The 17,791-nt window shown below is 52.1% G+C and overlaps 1 protein-coding gene across 1 annotated transcript; it reads left to right on the forward strand.

The window, feature by feature from the left end:
* The first annotated feature begins 5,728 nt into the window (after positions 1-5,728).
* znhit1 (zinc finger, HIT-type containing 1) lies at positions 5,729-16,996 on the forward strand. Its single transcript, XM_080185082.1, is given in 6 exon segments — positions 5,729-5,797; positions 7,001-7,168; positions 11,919-11,998; positions 15,233-15,293; positions 15,296-15,401; positions 16,306-16,996. Coding segments are annotated over 6 exon segments (465 nt in total). The 5' UTR covers positions 5,729-5,769; the 3' UTR covers positions 16,328-16,996.
* The last annotated feature ends 795 nt before the right edge of the window (positions 16,997-17,791 follow it).

The following is a 17,791-nucleotide window of genomic DNA, read 5'->3' on the forward strand; positions in this document are numbered from 1 at the left end:
CCAACGTGTGAGTGCGTCTCCCCTGACCCCACAACTCCCCTCTATCTCACATCCCCACAGGTGACCAATGGTGAGTGAGAAATGTCTCCATTTTGCAGGTGGACTTCGGTTGAGGGATCCAATGGAATTTGTTCCTGCTGTAACCATGGAAACTGCAGAGGGGGGAGAAGATGGCGGAGAGTGGCCGGTGGGTATTTCTGGAGGGAGAGGCTGTTTTTTGCATCCATGTAGAATATTGGAGGCCCAGGCCAATGCTGTGGTGGGTGCATTGAGGGGAACTCCCTCTGCCTCTTGACCAAAGTCTCTGTGGCCTGTTCTGTATCTCTCTGGTTTCTGTGTTTGACTGTACATCTTCCACATTTTATTTCCATGGTTAATGGTCCCATATCAATTCTTGCTGCTTAGTGTCTCCATCTCCAAGTGAGCAGGTGAGGGCAGAAGGAGAGATTCAGATTGGACCCTTGGAAATCCTGGCAGCTGATGCTGGAAGGCTGACTCCCAGCGCACAAACCCAGGGCTGGAATGGACAGGAACGTCCTGAGCAGGGTGAGGAAGCTGCCTCTCCTAGGTAACTCTCTAATCTTCCTGCCTCAGGAGGACTAACTGGATCTCTGTTTCCTTTCTCAGATGGTGTGGATCTGAGGACAGTGCTGATCCTGATGGGAGTGGTGGGGGCTGTGGCACTGCTGTTGTCTGGGTTATTGGTGGGAGGGGCTGTAATTTGTGGGGCATTCACCATTTTCAACCTGTACAACAGACTGACCAGACCCTCCATTTAGCCCCCAGATTGGGGGACCCCAAGTTTGCTGAGGGGGGGGTTGCTGATTAATGAGATTTCCTGCCAGATCCATTAGAATAGATTGAAGATGGATCATCACTGCTTTCTCCATGGTCTGATCTGGTTTGCAGTGAGTTTTATTAGTCATGCCAATGCTGTCTTAACATTAAATGGAATATTAACCAAAAACTCTGATCTTTCTCTTTGTGGGGGGGGAAAACCAAGAAACTGAGACTAAATCAAATCCAACAGATGTGGTCTACAGCTCTTGTCTTGAGTTTCTGCTTCTGCACACTGACTCTTAAACCATACTGTGTGTGTGTACCATCAGATTCGTGGTGGGAGATATAGAGGGATGTTGGAGGTAGGTTCTTTACTCAGTGGTTGGGTTGTGGAATGCACTGCCTGCTGTGATAGTGGAGTCAGACACTTGAACTTTCAAGTGGTTATTGGATAGGCACATGGAGCACTCCAGAATGATAGGGAATGGGATAGCTTGATCTTGGGTTTGGACATAGCTCAGCACAACATTGAGGGCCAAAGGGCCTGTACTGTGCTGTAATGTTTTGTTCTGTTTCAACCAGGGAGTCCACTGGCCTTTACAATTTTTGGACCCTGCACTGAGTATCAGTGATGTGAACCAAACTATATAATTTGCATTTGGTGTGGGGAAAGCTTTATTAACCCACTAAGCAGTGGGAACTGGAGTCAGTGCAAATTCACTGCCACAGTTCCAAGGTTTCAATGATTTCAGATGTTCTTTGTTGACAGATATTTTGCAACTTGCCACCGATGCAAAAGACACAAAATAAATATAGGTTGTTTCTGCAAGATCGGCAATAAAGGGTGGCCCAGTGGTTACCACTGCTGCCTCACAGTGCCAGGGACCTGCATTTGATTCCTGGCTTGGGTCACTGTGTGGAGTCTGCATGTTCTCCCCATATCTGTGTGGGTTTCCTCCAGGTGCCCTGGCCATGCTAATTCTCCCTCAGTGTACCTAAACAGGTGCTGGAGTGTGGCAACTTGGGAATTTTTCACAATAACTTCATGCAAGCCTACTTGTGACACTAATAAATTTAAAATATCCTCTATATGTCAGCCTGATGTGGAGGTGCTGGTGTTGGACTGGAGTAAACACAGTAGTCTGTCAACACCAGGTTTATTTGGTAGTGTGCTCAGTTTTACACAATCATCTGCCTTAATTGTGTGTTCCTGGTTTTTGAGTTCTGCACACTGGTCCATGGACAACTGGTTACTTTTTACTTTTGGAACAGAAATATAAGACATTAAAAATGTTTTGCAGCCTGACTGGATGATACAAAATGCCCAAGGGTCTTGCACCATCCAGTGTACACACAGAGCAGAGTTCAAATCACCTCAGTCACAGGTTTACAGCAGGGAAACAGGCCCTTCAGCCCAACTTGTCCATGCCACCCTTTTTTAAATGCTTTAGCTAGTCCCAATTGCCTGCATTTGCCCCATATCCCTCTACATCCATTGTACCCATGTAACTGTCTAAATGCTTTTCAAAAGACAAAATTGTACCCACCTCTTACTACCTCTGGCAGCTTGTTCCAGATGCTCACCACCCTCTGAAAATTGTTCCTCTGGATGCTTTTGTATCTCTCCCCTCTCACCTTAAACCTCTGCCCTCTAGTTTTAGACTCCCCTAGCTTTGGGAAAAGATATTGACTATCTCGCTGATCTGTGCCCCTCATTATTTTATAGACCTCTATAAGATCATCCCTCAGCCTCCAACGCTCCAGAGGAAATAGTCCCATGTCCATTATAAGCCTCTCCTTGTAACGTAATCCATCAAGTCTCAGTGGCATCCCAGTAAATCTTTTTTGCACTCCTAGTTTAATAATATCCTTCATATAATAGGGTGACCAGAATTGCACACAGTATTCCAAGTGTGGCCTTACCAATGTCTTGTACAACTTCAAGATGTCCCAACTCCTGTATTCAATGGTCTGACCAATGAAACCAAGCATGCTGAATGCCTTCTTCACCACTCTGTCCACCTGGGACTCCACTTTCAAGGAGCTATGAACATGTACCCCTAGATCTCTGTTCTGTAACTCTACACAGTGCCCTACCACTAACTAAGTCCTGCCCTGGTTCAATCTATCAAACTGCATCACTTTGTATTTGTCTAAATTAAACTCCACTTGCCATTCCTCAGCCCACTGGCCCAGTTGATCAAGATCCCACTAATTGGAGATAACTTTTGTTACTGTCCACTGTGCCACAATCTTGGTATCATCTGTAAACTTACTAAATTCTCATCCAAATCATTAATTTAAATGACAAATAACAGTGGGCCCAGCACTGATCCCTGAGGCACACCATTGGTCACTGGCCTCCAGTTTGTAAAACAATTCTCTACAACCACCCTCTGGCTTCTGTCAAGAAGCCAGTTTTGTATCCATTTAGACACCTCATCCTGGATCCAGTGAGATTTAACCTTATGCAACAACCTACCGTGAGGTACCTTGTCAAAGGCCTTGCTAAAGTCCATGTTGACAACATCAACTGCACTGCCCTCATCTACCACCTTGGTTACCCCTTCAAAAAAACTCAATTAAATTTGTGAGACATGATTTTCCATTTGCAAAGCCATGCTAACTGTCCCTAATCAGTCCTTGCATCTCTAAATGCCTGTAGATCCTGTATCTCAAAATACCTTCCAACAATTTACCCACCACAGATGTGAGGCTCACTGGCCTGTAGTTCCCAGACTTTTCCCTGCAGCCCTTTTGAAACAAAGGCACAACATTTGCCACCCTCCAATCTTCAGACACCTCACCCATGACTATCGATGATTCAAATATCTCGGCTAGGGGACCCACAATTTCATCCCTAGCCTCCCACGATGTCCTGGGATATACGTCATCATTTATCAACCTCAATGTGCTTTAAGACTTCCAGCATCTCCTTCTCTGAAATGTGTACACTTCTCAAGACATCAGTACTTAATTCCCCAGGTTCCCTCACATCCATGCTCTTCTCAACAGTAAATATCTATTTTAAATCCAATTCTTGTGGAGCAGTGTCAGGTAAATTTTCTCAGGAGACGAAGGAAATTTGACATGGCAGCTACGAGTCTCACCAACTTTTACAATACACCATAAAAAACATTCTTTCTGGTTGTATCACAGCTGGTATGGTCTCCTGCTCTGCCCAAGACTGCAAGGAACTACAAAAGGTCATGAATGTAGCCCAATCCATCACACAAACCAGCCTCCCATCCATTGACTGTCTATGCTTCCCACTGCCTCAGTAAAGCAGCCAGTATGATTAAGGGACCCTACGCACTCCAGACGTTCTCTCTCCCGTTGGGAAAAAGATACCAAACTCTGAGGTCACGTACCAACTGACTCAAGAATAGTTTCTTCCCTGCTGCTGTCAGACTTTTGACTTTTGAACCTTGCATTAAGTTGATCTTTCTCTACACCCTAGCTATGACTGTAACACTACATTCTGCACTCTCTCCTTCTCTATGAACGGTATGCTTTGTCTGTATGACAGTACTTTTCACTGTACGCCAACACATGACAAATCAATGGGAATCTCCCTCGATGTTGTTAGAAGGGGTTTCGGCAATGGTAGTGAATGCCAAGGGATGTTGGTTAGAGAGTCATTAACCACTGCTTGTGTGGCGCGAATATTACTTGCTGAAGAGTTGCATATTGTCCAGATTTCTAGGCACAAAACTGTGCAGTGTCTGAGGAATTGTGAATGACACTGAGCACTCTGCAAACAGCTCACATCCTCACCTTCGCTACGTGAAGGGTTACTGTACTAAATAAGAGGTGATGGCGTTGGTGGTAATATTAGGGAAGGCTAGGGGATTAGCTAACAGCAACATACGAATGAGGAGTAGAAAACTCAACCCCTCAAACCAGATCCGCTATTCAACAAGATCATGGTTGAACTGATTGCAATCTCAACCCATGTGACCATAAGATATAGGACAGAATTAGGCCATTTGGGCCATCGAGTCTGCTCTGCCATTCAATCATGGCTGATATAATTCTCATCCCCACTCTCCCTGTAACCCCTGATCCCCTTATTAATGAAGAACCTATCTATCTCTGTCTTAAAGACACTCAATGACCTGGTCTCCACAGCCTTCTGTGGCAAAGAGTTCCACAGATTCCCCAATCTCTGGCTGAAGAAATTCCTCCTCAAATCTGTTTTAAAGGATCGTCCCTTTACCCTGAGGTTGTGCCCTCGAGTTCTAGTCTCTCCGACTAGTGGAAACATCCTCTCCACGTCCACTCTATCCAGGCCTCGCAGTATCCTGTAAGTTTCAATCAGATTCCCCTTCATCATTGTAAACTCCATCAAGTTTAGACCCAGAGTCCTCAACCATTCCTCACACGACAAACCTTTCATTCCTGGGATTTTTGTCTACCTCCTCTGGACCCTCTCCAAGGCCAGCACATCCTTCCTTAGTTACAGAGCCCAAAACTGCTGACAGTATTCCAAATGGATGATAACCTTTCATCTCCTTATTAATCAGGAATCTATTTGCTCTGCGTCAGAGTCTCTGATCCCACTGCCTTTTGAGAAAGAGAGTTTCCGAAACTCAGCTTCTCCTGAGGGAAAAAAATATTCCCCTCATCTCTGTCTTAAATGGATGATAGCCTGGATGTGACTGAATAAAGCTAACCAGCAAAAATCACTGGCATTTCTCAGGATGTGAATCTCTCAGGAACCAGATTAACTTAAAAAAAATAGAAAATAGGAGCTGGAGGAGGCCATTCAGCCCTTCAAACCTGCCCTATCTCTGAGTGTGAGATTCCCATTGGCTGGTGAGTGGGGGATTGCTACTGGCTGGTGAGTGGTGATTCCTATTGGCTGCAGTTCGCACTCCGGCCGCGGGAGCCGCTGTCGGGGGAGGGAGGGCGGGCGACGGAGGTGCAGCGGGAAGTGGGTCGCCGGCACTTCCGGTAGGCGGAGGGAACCTTCCGGAGGCGGGGGCGATGGTGGAGAAGAAACGGGAAAGTCTGGGTGAGAAAACCCGGGGGGGGGGGGGTGTCAGTCCCAGCACCCTGACCCCCACCCCCAGCACCCTGACCCCCACCCCCTCCCCCTCCACACACACCCGGACCCGCAACACCTCACCAACCACCCCCCCCCCCGCAGCCACCAGCCCTCTACACCCCGCCCAACCCCCACACTCAGCCCCCCCCTCACTGACTGTGTCTCCCCCCCCATGTGTGTCTGTCTGTCCGTCCCCCCCCGTGTGTGTGTGTCTGTCTGTTCCCCCCCCCCCGTGTGTGTGTCTGTCCCCCCCCCACCCCGTGTGTGTGTGTCTGTCCCCCCCCCACCCCGTGTGTGTGTGTCTGTCCCCCCCCCACCCCGTGTGTGTGTCTGTCCCCCCCCCAACCCCGTGTGTGTGTGTCTGTCCCCCCCCCCGTGTGTGTGTGTCTGTCCCCCCCCCAACCCCGTGTGTGTGTGTCTGCCCCCCCCCCCGTGTGTGTCTGTCTGTTCCCCCCCCCCCGTGTGTGTGTCTGTCCCCCCCCCCCGTGTGTGTGTGTCTGTCCCCCCCACCCCGTGTGTGTGTGTCTGTCCCCCCCCCACCCCGTGTGTGTGTCTGTCCCCCCCCCAACCCCGTGTGTGTGTGTCTGTCCCCCCCCCCGTGTGTGTGTGTGTCTGTCCCCCCCCCAACCCCGTGTGTGTGTGTCTGCCCCCCCCCCCGTGTGTGTCTGTCTGTTCCCCCCCCCCCGTGTGTGTCTGTCTGTTCCCCCCCCCCCGTGTGTGTCTGTCTGTTCCCCCCCCCCCGTGTGTGTGTGTCTGTCCCCCCGCCCCCTCCCCGTGTGTGTGTGTGTGTCTGCCCCCCCCCTCGTGTGTGTGTGTCTGCCCCCCCCCCCCCCCCCCGTGTGTGTGTGTCTGTCCCCCCGCCCCCTCCCCGCCGTGTGTGTGTGTCTGTCCCCCCCCCCCGTGTGTGTGTGTCTGTCCCCCCCCCCCCCCCGTGTGTGTGTGTCTGTCCCCCCCCCCCCCGTGTGTGTGTGTCTGTCCCCCCCCCCCCCCGTGTGTGTGTGTGTCTGCCCCCCCTCCCCGTGTGTGTGTGTGTGTCTGCCCCCCCTCCCCGTGTGTGTGTGTGTGTGTCTGTCCCCCCCCCCCCCCCCCCGTGTGTGTGTGTGTCTGTCCCCCCCCCCCCCCCTGTGTGTGTGTCACACTGACCTCTCTCTCTGTGTCTCTGTCTCTCAGGCCGGTTTCAGGATGGGCCACAGCGTCGGGTTCTCGATCCGGCCACCCGCCAGCGGAGGCTTAACCGGCAGCTGGACGCCCTGGAGAAAGACAACTTCCAGGATGACCCTCACGCTAACTTACCCCAGCTGAAGAGGCTGCCACAGTTCGATGATCACACCGAGTCCGGTACGGAGACACGTTTATTATTGTCACGTACTGGGAATATCTCCCATGCTATACAGACAAAGCGTACCGTTCATAGAGTACGTAGGGGAAAAGGATTTGATTTATTATTGTCACATGTGCTGGGATACAGTGAAAAGTATTGTTTCTTGTGCACTATACAGACAAAGCATACCGTTCATAGAGTACATAGATTTGATTTATTATTGTCACTTGTACTGGGACACAGTGAAAAGTATTGTTTCTTGTGCACTATACAGACAAAGCATACTGTTCATAGAGAAGGAAAGGAGAGGGTGCAGAATGTAGTGTTACAGTCATAGCGAGGGTGTAGAGAAAGATCAACTTAATGCGAGGTAGGTCCGTTCAAAAGTCTGACAGCAGCAGGGAAGAAGCTGTTCTCGAGTCCGGTGGTACGGGACCTCACCCTTTTGTATCTTTTTCCTTGACGGAAGATGATGGAAGAGAGAATGTCCGGGTTGCGAGGGGTCCTTGATTATAAGAACATAAGAAATAGGAGCAGGAGTAGGCCATCTAGCCCTTCGAGCCTGCCCCGCCATTCAGTAAGATCATGGCTGATCTGTTGTGGCTCAGTTCCACTTTCCCGCCCTCTCCCCATAACCCTTAATCCCCTCTCTTATCAAGAACCCATCAACCCGCGTCTTAAAAATATTTAGCGAGGCAGCCTCCACCACTTCAACGGGCAGAGAATTCCAGAGATTCACCACCCTTTGAGTGAAGAAGTTCCTCCTCAACTCCGTTCTAAACCGCCTCCCCTTTATCTTGAGGCTGTGTCCCCTAGTCCTACTGTCTTTTTTGAGCGGGAAGAGTCTCTCCACCTCTATCCTATCCATCCCATTCATCATCTTGTACGTCTCAATGAGATCTCCCCTCATTCTTCTAAACTCTAACGAGTACAAGCCTAGTTTATTCAGCCTCTCCTCATAGCTCAATCCCCTCAACTCCGGTATCAGCCTAGTAAACCTCCTCTGCACTCCCTCCAGGGCCAAAATATCCTTGCGCAGGTGCGGCGCCCAAAACTGCACACAGTACTCCAGCTGCGGCCTCACCAATGCCCTATACAGCCGCAGCAAGACCTCCCTACTTTTATATTCAATCCCCCTCGCTATGAAGGCCAGCAACCCATTCGCCTTCCTGACCACCTCTGCTGCACCTGCAAGCTGGGTTTTTGCGACTCATGCACAAGGACCCCGAGGTCCCTCTGCACCGTCGCCTGCTGCAGTTTTTCGCCACGTAAGTAATAGTCCTTCCTACCATTCTTCCTACCAAAGTGGACCACCTCACACTTGCCAACATTAAATTCCATTTGCCATTTCCTGGCCCATTCGCCCAGCCTATCTAGATCCTTCTGCAGACTCTCCCACACCCTCCGCACAATTTGCCTTTCCCCCAATCTTGGTGTCATCAGCAAATTTCGACACCCTGCACTCGGTTCCCTGCTCCAGATCATCTATATAAATGGTAAATAGCTGAGGCCCCAGCACCGACCCCTGGGGCACCCCACTAGTCACCAACCGCCAATCCGAATAGCACCCATTGACCCCCACTCTCTGCCTCCTATTTGACAACCAATCCTCTATCCACGCTAACACCCTACCCCCAACTCCATGTCCCCTGACCTTCTGCAATAACCTCTTGTGAGGTACCTTGTCAAACGCCTTCTGAAAATCCAGAAAGACCACATCCACCGGCCTCCCTCATATCCACCCCCTCCCACACAACAGCCTCATACCTCTCCAGTAAATTGTCAGCCGGACGTCGCTGGATCGGGGAATGCCGGTGGTTGGTCTGCTCTATAAGCAATTCCCTTCAAGATGCCTCGCAATTTCCTCTTAATGCCGGATTCCAACATTTTACCTACCACAGACGTAACCGGCCTATAATTCCCCGCCTTTTGCCTGGCACCCTTCTTAAACAACGGCGTAACATTAGCCGTTTTCCAATCTTCCGGCACTTCCCCGGAATCCAGCGACGTCCGGCTGCTTTTCCCTATGCAGAGGGATGGGAGGCTGTTTTGTGTGGGGAGGAAGGGGTGGAGATGAGGGTCGGGGGGGTGGTAGTGATGGCAAGAAGGGGGTGATGGGGGTATGTGAGGGGAGTGGTAAGTGAGGTGAGGAGGAGAATCAGGATGTGCTGCGGTTTTTTTGGGGGGAGGGCAGGGGGTAATTTTGCGCAGAGATATGTTTTAAAGTTTATTTATTAACATCACAAGTAGGCTTACATTAACACTGCAATGAAGTTACCGTGAAAATCCCCTTGTCACCACATTCCGGCGTCTGTTGGGGTACACGGAGGGAGAATTTAGCACGGCCAATCCACCATAACCAGCAGATCTGGTTAGAAATGAAAGGTTTGTTATATGAGGAGCGGTTGTGAACTCCGTGTCTGTGTTTGGAGGGATGAGGGGGGATCTGATTGAAACTTACAGGATACTGCGAGGCCTGGATAGAGTGGGCGTGGAGAGGATGTGTCCACTAGTCAGAGAGACTACAACTCGAGGGCACAACCTCAGAGTGAAGGGACGCTCCTTTAAAACAGAGATGAGGAGGAGTTCCTTTAATCAGAGAGTGGGGAATCTGTGGGACTCTTTGCTACAGAAGGCTGTGGAGGCCGGGTCATTGAGTGTCTTTAAAACAGAGATAGATAGGTTCTTGATTAATAAGGGGATCAGGGGTTACAGGGAAAAGGCAGGAGAATGGGGGATGAGAAAAATATCAGCCATGATTAAATGGTGGAGCAGACTCGATGGGCCGAGTGGCCTCATTCTGCTCCTATATTTTATGGTGTTTTGGACTGTTGGAGGAAACCCACGCCAGATACAGGGAGATCATGCAGACACCACACAGACAGTGATCCAAGCCGGAATTGAACCCGGGGTCCTTGGTGCTGTGAGGCAGCAGCGCTAACCCACTGTGTTCCCCGTGCCGCTGGGATTGAACCCGGGTCCCTGTGAGACAGCAGCGCTAACCCACTGTGTCACCGTGCCGCTGGGATTGAACCTGGTCCCTGGCGCTGTGAGGCAGCAGCGCTAACCCACTGTGTCACCGTGCCACTGGGATTGAACCCGGGTCCCTGGCGCTGTGAGGCAGCAGTGCTAACCCACTGTGTCACCGTGCCGCTGGGATTGAACCCGGGTCCCTGGCGCTGTGAGACAGCAGCGCTAACCCACTGTGTCACCGTGCCGCTGGGATTGAACCCGGGTCCCTGTGAGACAGCAGCGCTAACCCACTGTGTCACCGTGCCGCTGGGATTGAACTGGGTCCCTGGCGCTGTGAGGCAGCAGCGCTAACCCACTGTGTCACCGTGCCGCTGGGATTGAACCCGGGTCCCTGTGAGGCAGCAGCACTAACCCACTGTGTCACCGTGCCGCTGGGATTGAACCCGGGTCCCTGTGAGACAGCAGCGCTAACCACTGTGTCACCGTGCCGCTGGGATTGACCCGGGTCCCTGGCGCTGTGAGACAGCAGCGCTAACCACTGTGTCACCGTGCCGCTGGGATTGAACCCGGGTCCCTGTGAGACAGCAGCGCTAACCCACTGTGTCACCGTGCCGCTGGGATTGAACCTGGGTCCCTGGCGCTGTGAGGCAGCAGCGCTAACCCACTGTGTCACCGTGCCACTGGGATTGAACCCGGGTCCCTGGCGCTGTGAGGCAGCAGTGCTAACCCACTGTGTCACCGTGCCGCTGGGATTGAACCCGGGTCCCTGGCGCTGTGAGGCAGCAGCGCTAACCCACTGTGTCACCGTGCCACTGGGATTGAACCGAGGCAGTGGCGTTGACCCATTGTTGTTACTGTGGTGCTCACGAAGTGTTTGAGGAGGGAAGGACTTTGTGGTGGAATGAAGGACAGTGTGTGTGTGGGGAGGGGATGGGGGGGTTAGGTGGAGAAGCAAGAGGTTGATGAGGTTGTTGGGAGCAGTGATGAGGTGGGAGGGGGAAGAGCGGGGGTGTTGTCTCTCTCTCCTGGTAGGGGGGGGGGAGGGGGGGGTGGTGTCTCTCTCTCTCTCCCGGGGGCAAGGGTGGGGGTGTTGCCTCTCTCTCTCCCGGGGGATCAAGGTGGGGGTGTTGTCTCTCTCTCTCTCTCCCCTGGGGAAGCAGGGTGGGGGTTTTGGGGGTGTTGCCTTTCTCCCGGGAGGCAGGGTGGGTGTGTTACCCTCTCCCGGGGGAACAGGGTGGGGGTTTGGGTGTATTGCCCCTCTCCTGGGGGGGCAGGGTGGGGGTGTCGCCCCTCTCCCGGGGCAGGGTGGGGGTGTGCCCCCTCTCCCGGGGGGGCAGGGTGGGGGTGTCGCCCCTCTCCTGGGGGGGGCAGGGTGGGGGTATTGCCCCTCTCCTGGGCGGGCAGGGTGGGGGTGTCGCTCCTCTCCCGGGTTTGGGGGGGGGTGTGCAGGGTGGGGGTGTCGCCCCTCTCCCGGGTTGGGGGGGGTGGCAGGGTGGGGGTGTCGCTCCTCTCCCGGGTGGGGGGGGGGGGGTGTGCAGGGTGGGGGTGTCGCTCCTCTCCCGGGTTGGGGGAGGGGTGCAGGGTGGGGGTGTCGCCCCTCTCCCGGGTGGGGGGGGGTGTGCAGGGTGGGGGTGTTGCTCTCTCCCGGGTTGGGGGGGGGGGTGTGCAGGGTGGGGGTGTTGCTCCTCTCCCGGGTTGGGGGGGGTGTGCAGGGTGGGGGTGTCGCCCCTCTCCCGGGTTGGGGGGGGGTTGTCGCCCCTCTCCCGGGTACTGTTGACTATGTCTATGCTGCAGCAAAGAAGAAGAAAAAGACTCGAGGCGACCACTTCAAGCAGCGATTCCGGAAGAATTTCCAGTCCCTCCTCGAGGAGCAGGTAGGGAATTATTGCTGGTTTTGGGTGGGAGGTAACTGTGTGGGAGAGTGACCAAAGAACAGGAAGAGGCCCTTCGGCCCACCGAGCCTGTGCTGATCACATTGCCTCAATCCCTCTATTCCCCGTCTGTTCGTGTGTTTATCCAGATAAGTATTAAATCTCACTAACCTAGCTGTCTCAATCTCCTCCCATGGCAGTGCATTCCAGGCCCCACACCACCCTCTGTAAAAAAAAAAACTTCACCCGAACATCTCCACTGAACCTTCCCCCCTTATCGTGAACTTGTGTTCCCTCGTAATTGTCACTTCTGACCCTGGGAAAAAGCTTCCAACTGTTCAACCTATCCAAACCCCTCATAATCTTACAATCTTCTAACAGGTCACCCCCTCAGTCTCTGTTTTCCCAGGGAGAACAATCCCAGTTTATTCAATCTCTCCTTGTAGATAATACCCTCCATACAGGCAACATCCTAGTAACTTTTACACTCCACACCCAGGGTGATGAGGGCGGGCATGTCATACGTGCTTCCACAGGCGGCACAGTGGTTAGCACTGCTGTTTCACAGCTCCAGGGACCTGGGTTTGATTCTGGCTTGGGCCACTGTCTGTGTGGTGTCTGCACATTTTCCCTGTGTCTGCGTGGGTTTCCTCTGGGTGCTCCCGTTTCCTCCCACAGTCCAAAGATGTGCAGGTTAGGTTGATTGGCCATGATAAAATTGCCCCTTTGTATCCCAAGTTGTGTTGGTTAGAGGATTAGTGGGTAAATATATAGGATGTGGGGATGGACTCTGAATGGGATTGTGGTCTCGATGGGCTGATGGCCTCTTTTGCACTGTAGGATTCTATGACACATACCATGGGAGGAATAGAGGGGGGTTAAATTCATGCAGTAGTTATCTAACTACAATTCCAGTGCGATAAGGAAACGTTAGATTTGAAGAGATTTAATTCTCACTGTGATACCGCTACTGAGAAAGAAATTCTACCACACAGGAATCCTGAACACATCATCCTGTTTGCACACACTAGCTGACTCACAGCTAAACAAAGATATAAAGAGGCTTTGGTGAATTGCATTTATTTTATGATTGGCTGGCTCCCTAATGTGATGCGATTACATCTCTTTCAGACGCCCGGTGTTTTGTGAGTATGTCTCTCAAACATGTCCAGCGACATTTAGACAAGATCGGACAATGCCATCAATCTGGGTTCAGCAGGCGGGTTGCTCCCTGTACTCCCTTAATTCGATTATAGAATTGCTGCAGTGCAGAGAGAGGCCATTTGGCCCATCAAGTCTGTACTGACCACAATCCTATGCAGACCCTATCCCTGTAGCCCTATATATTTACCCTGCTAGTCCCCTGACACTGAGGGGCAATTTAAGAACATAAGAACATAAGAAATAGAGGCAGGAGTAGGCCATCTGGCCCTTCGAGCCTGCCCCGCCATTCAATAAGATCATGGCTGATCGTCGTGGCTCAGTCCACTTTCCCGCCTCTCCCCATAACCCTTAATCCCTCTCTTATCAAAAACCCATCAACCCGCTTCTTAAAAGTATTTAGCGAGGCAGCCTCCACCACTTCAACGGGCAGAGAATTCCAGAGATTCACCACCCTTTGAGTGAAGAAGTTCCTCCTCAACTCCGTTCTGAACCGCCCCCCCTTTATCTTGAGCTATGCCCCCTAGTCCTACTGTCTTTTTTGAGCGGGAAGAGTCTTTCCACCTCTATCCTATCCATCCCATTCATCATCTTATATGTCTCAATGAGATCTCCCTCATTCTTCTAAACTCTAACGAGTACAAGCCTAGTTTATTCAGCCTCTCCTCATAGCTCAACCCCCCCAACTCCGGTATCAGCCTAGTAAACCTCCTCTGCACTCCCTCCAGGGCCAAAATATCCTTGCGCAGGTGCGGCGCCCAAAACTGCACACAGTACTCCAGCTGCGACCTCACCAATGCCCTATACAGCTGCAGCAAGACCTCCCTACTTTTATATTCAATCCCCTCGCTATGAAGGCCAGCATCCCATCTGCCTCTCTGACCACCTGCTGCACTTGCAGGCAGGGTTTTTGCGACTCATGCACAAGGACCCCGAGGTCCCTCTGCACCGTCGCCTGCTGCAGTTTTTCGCCACGTAAGTAATAGTCTTCCTACATTCTTCCTACCAAAGTGGACCACCTCACACTTGCCACATTACATTCCATTTGCCATTTCCTGCCCATTCGCCCAGCCTATCTAGATCCTTCTGCAGACTCTCCACACCCTCCGCACAATTTGCCTTTCCCCAATCTTGGTGTAATCAGCAATTTCGACACCCTACACTCGGTTCCCTCCTCCAGATCATCTATATAAATGGTAAATAGCTGAGGCCCCAGCACCGACCCCTGGGGCACCCCCACTAGTCACCAACCGCCAATCCGAATAGCACCCATTGGGCACCCCACTAGTCACCAACCGCCAATCCGAATAGCACCCATTGACCCCCACTCTCTGCCTCCTATTTGACAACCAATCCTCTATCCACGCTAACACCCTACCCCCAACTCCATGTCCTCTGACCTTCTGCAGTAACCTCTTGTGAGGTACCTTATCAAACGCCTTCTGAAAATCCAGAAAGACCACATCCACCGGCTCTCCTCTATCCACCGCCCTAGACACATCCTCATAGAACTCCAGTAAATTTGTCAGACACGACTTCCCTTTAATGAAACCGTGTTGCGTCTGCCCTATCAAGCAATTCCCTTCAAGATGCCTCGCAATTTCCTCCTTAATGACGGATTCTAACATTTTACCTACCACAGACGTTAAACTAACCGGCCTGTAATTCCCCGCCTTTTGCCTGGCACCCTTCTCAATTTAGCATGGCTAATCCACCTCACCCGCGCATCTTTGGACTGTGGGAGGAAACCCATGCAGACACGGGCAGAACGTAAGCCCCCAACAAACTGACCCAAGGCCAGAATTGAACCCAGGTCCGTGATGCTGTGAGGCAGCCGTGCTAACCCACTGTGCCTCCCTTCCTTCTGCCATTTTGAACAGAACATGGATAATAATCCTGAGATTGCTATCCTTCAGATCCTGCTTTTTGTTTTTGCTCCCATTTCCATGATGTCTTTAGCTAGATCCACTCTGTCTCACTGTTTATTCTCATTGTTCATCCTGAGCAGAGTTTCAGAATAGTTGTAATGCGGGGCTGTGAGAAGTTATTAATCTGTGTTTAATTTCTGACCAACAGAATCTGAGTGCCACTGAGGGGCCGAACTACTTGACAACCTGTGCTGCTCCTTCCAAATTGCCCAGCGCCATTTCTGTGCTGTCTGTGGTTTCCCTTCCAACTACACCTGTGTGTCCTGTGGAGCTCGATACTGCTGTGTCAGATGTCTGGGGACACATCAGGAGACCAGGTACGTTTATATCCGAGACAGAGTAAAGCTCCCTCTACGCAGTCCCCCATCAAACACTCCCAGGACAGCTACAGCACGGGGTTAGATACAGAGTAAAGCTCCCTCTACACTGTCCCCCATCAAACACTCCCAGGACAGGTACAGCACAGGGTTAGATACAGAGTAAAGCTCCCTCTGCACTGTTCCCCCCATCAAACACTCCCAGGACAAGTACAGCATGGGGTTAAATACGGAGTAAATGGTTTATCTCACTGACTGTCCTTTGTCTCTGTGAGTTTGGTGAATTTCTGCCTGTACTCCTGTTCCCTCTGGTGGTCAGGGCTGAGCTTGACAGCCATGAGCCAGTACAGATCCTGTGAACATTACAGTCAGGATTGAACCTTGGTCCTCAGGTTGGCTAGCTAATCATTGCAGTTTGGATTGATGGGTGTATCAGAATTCCCAGGAGAATTCTGAGCTGTCAATTGGAAATGTGGGCCCACGTTAAGAGGATGGATTATGGAACCTTATCAAACAGGTATCACTAAACCCCATAGTCTGAGCTGAAAAGGCCTCCCTGGTTCGCCTCCATGGCACAGTGGTTAGCGCTGCTGGCTCACGGCGCCAGGGACCCAGGTTTGATTCCGTCCTCGGGTCACTGTCTGTATGGAGTCTGCACTTTCTTCCCGTATCATTGTGGGTTTCCTGTGGGTGCTCCAGTTTCCTCCCACAGTCTGAAAGACTGTTCTGGTTAGGTGCATCGTCCTGAACAGGTGCCGGAGTGTGATGACGAGGGGAATTTCACAGTAACTTCATTGCAGTGTTAATGTAAGACTTAGTTGTGACTCATAAATAAACTTCTTTTTATCCAATTCTCACTACCGACTTTAGCACCTTATCTGACACTGTTGTGGTCTTTACACAGATGCCTGAAGTGGACGGTGTGAATCTGGGGGTCTAGCAGACAGCAGTGCTCCTGCCTGGAATTACTGAAACTGATTGTACTCTGAATCTCCCCCCTCCTTTCAGCAATGCTAACCTCCAGCCTCAGAAAACTCCTGGTGCTGATGCTTTTTGTGTTTGTACAGAGGCCTGTGGATGAGCAATTGTTTTATAAAAGAGGCTTGGATTGGACGGAGAAACTGGGTGTAATGTAACTCTGCTGGCTTCGTAGCTCCAGCCCTAACCTGTCGAGGCTGACTGGACATAGTCCTATAGTCCTGAGCTCAAATCATGGTGAGGGCACATTGTGACCTCTGCAGCCCTGAGACTTTCTGGACCAGACACATTGATGCTTCCTTTTGAGTGACTGAGCACGCAATGGCTTCCTCAGACGCACAGGCAGATACTTAGTGATACAGACTCCACACTTTACCAGCAGCTAAGATGATGCTTTGTCGAGGCTGTTTCCAGCCATTAGCGATTTGTATAGTTGCATTAATGATGAATTATTCCAGTTAGCTCCTCCAGCTTGACTCCGATTTTTGAAGGTTATTTTTCATCTTTTTGTCTCTGAACCTGGAACCTTCCACCTTTAGTATCCTCTCCTAGAGGAGAAAACATGGAAGGGTATAGAGGGAAGCTTAACCAGCTGGGTCACCGAGAATAAAGTTTATCGGAATAAACGAATGACGTACAGTTGTGATTTTTTTCTAAAAGTAAATTATAGGGAGGGGAAGGGAAAGGGAAGAAGGGGAAAGGGAGGGGAAGGGGGGGGAAGGAGGGGAAGAAGGGGGAAGGAGGGGAGGGGGAAGGGGAAGGGGGAAGGAGGGGAAGGGGAAGGGGGGGGAGGGGAAAGGGAGGGGAGGGGGAAGGAGGGGGAGGGGAAAGGGAGGGGAGGGGGAAGGAGGGGAAGGGGAAGGGGGGGGAAGGAGGGGAAGGGGGAAGGAGGGGAAGGGGGGGAAGGAGGGGAAGGGGAAGGGGGAAAAGGGGAAGAAGGGGAAGGAGGGGAGGGGGAAGGGGGAGGGGAGGGGGAAGGGGAGGGGGAAGGGGAGGAGGGGAAGGGGAGGAGGGAAGGGGAGGAGGGGAAGGGGAAAGAAGGGGAAGGAGGGGGAAGGAGGGGAGGAGGAAGGGGAGGGGGAAGGGGAGGAGGGGAAGGGGAAAGAAGGGGAAGGAGGGGAGGGGGAAGGAGGGGAGGGGGAAGGGGAGGAGGGGAGGGGGAGGGGGAAGGGAGGGGGAGGAGGGGAGGGGGAAGGGGAAGGGGAAGAAGGGGAGGGGGAAGGGGAAGGAGGGAGGGGGAAGGGGAAGGAGGGGAGGGGGAAGGGAAGGAGGGAGGATGGGAGATGGGGAGAGGGAGGGGGGGGGAAGGGAAAGGGAGGAGGGGAAGGAAGGGAGGGAAGGGGAAGGGGGAGGAGGGGAAGGGGAGGAGAGGGGAGGGGGAGAAGGGGAAGGGAAAGGGAAGAGGGGAGGGG

This window comes from Carcharhinus amblyrhynchos, unplaced genomic scaffold (assembly GCF_965287045.1).
Source record: "Carcharhinus amblyrhynchos unplaced genomic scaffold, sCarAmb.v2.hapA chromosome_1202, whole genome shotgun sequence".
NCBI lineage: Eukaryota > Metazoa > Chordata > Chondrichthyes > Carcharhiniformes > Carcharhinidae > Carcharhinus > Carcharhinus amblyrhynchos.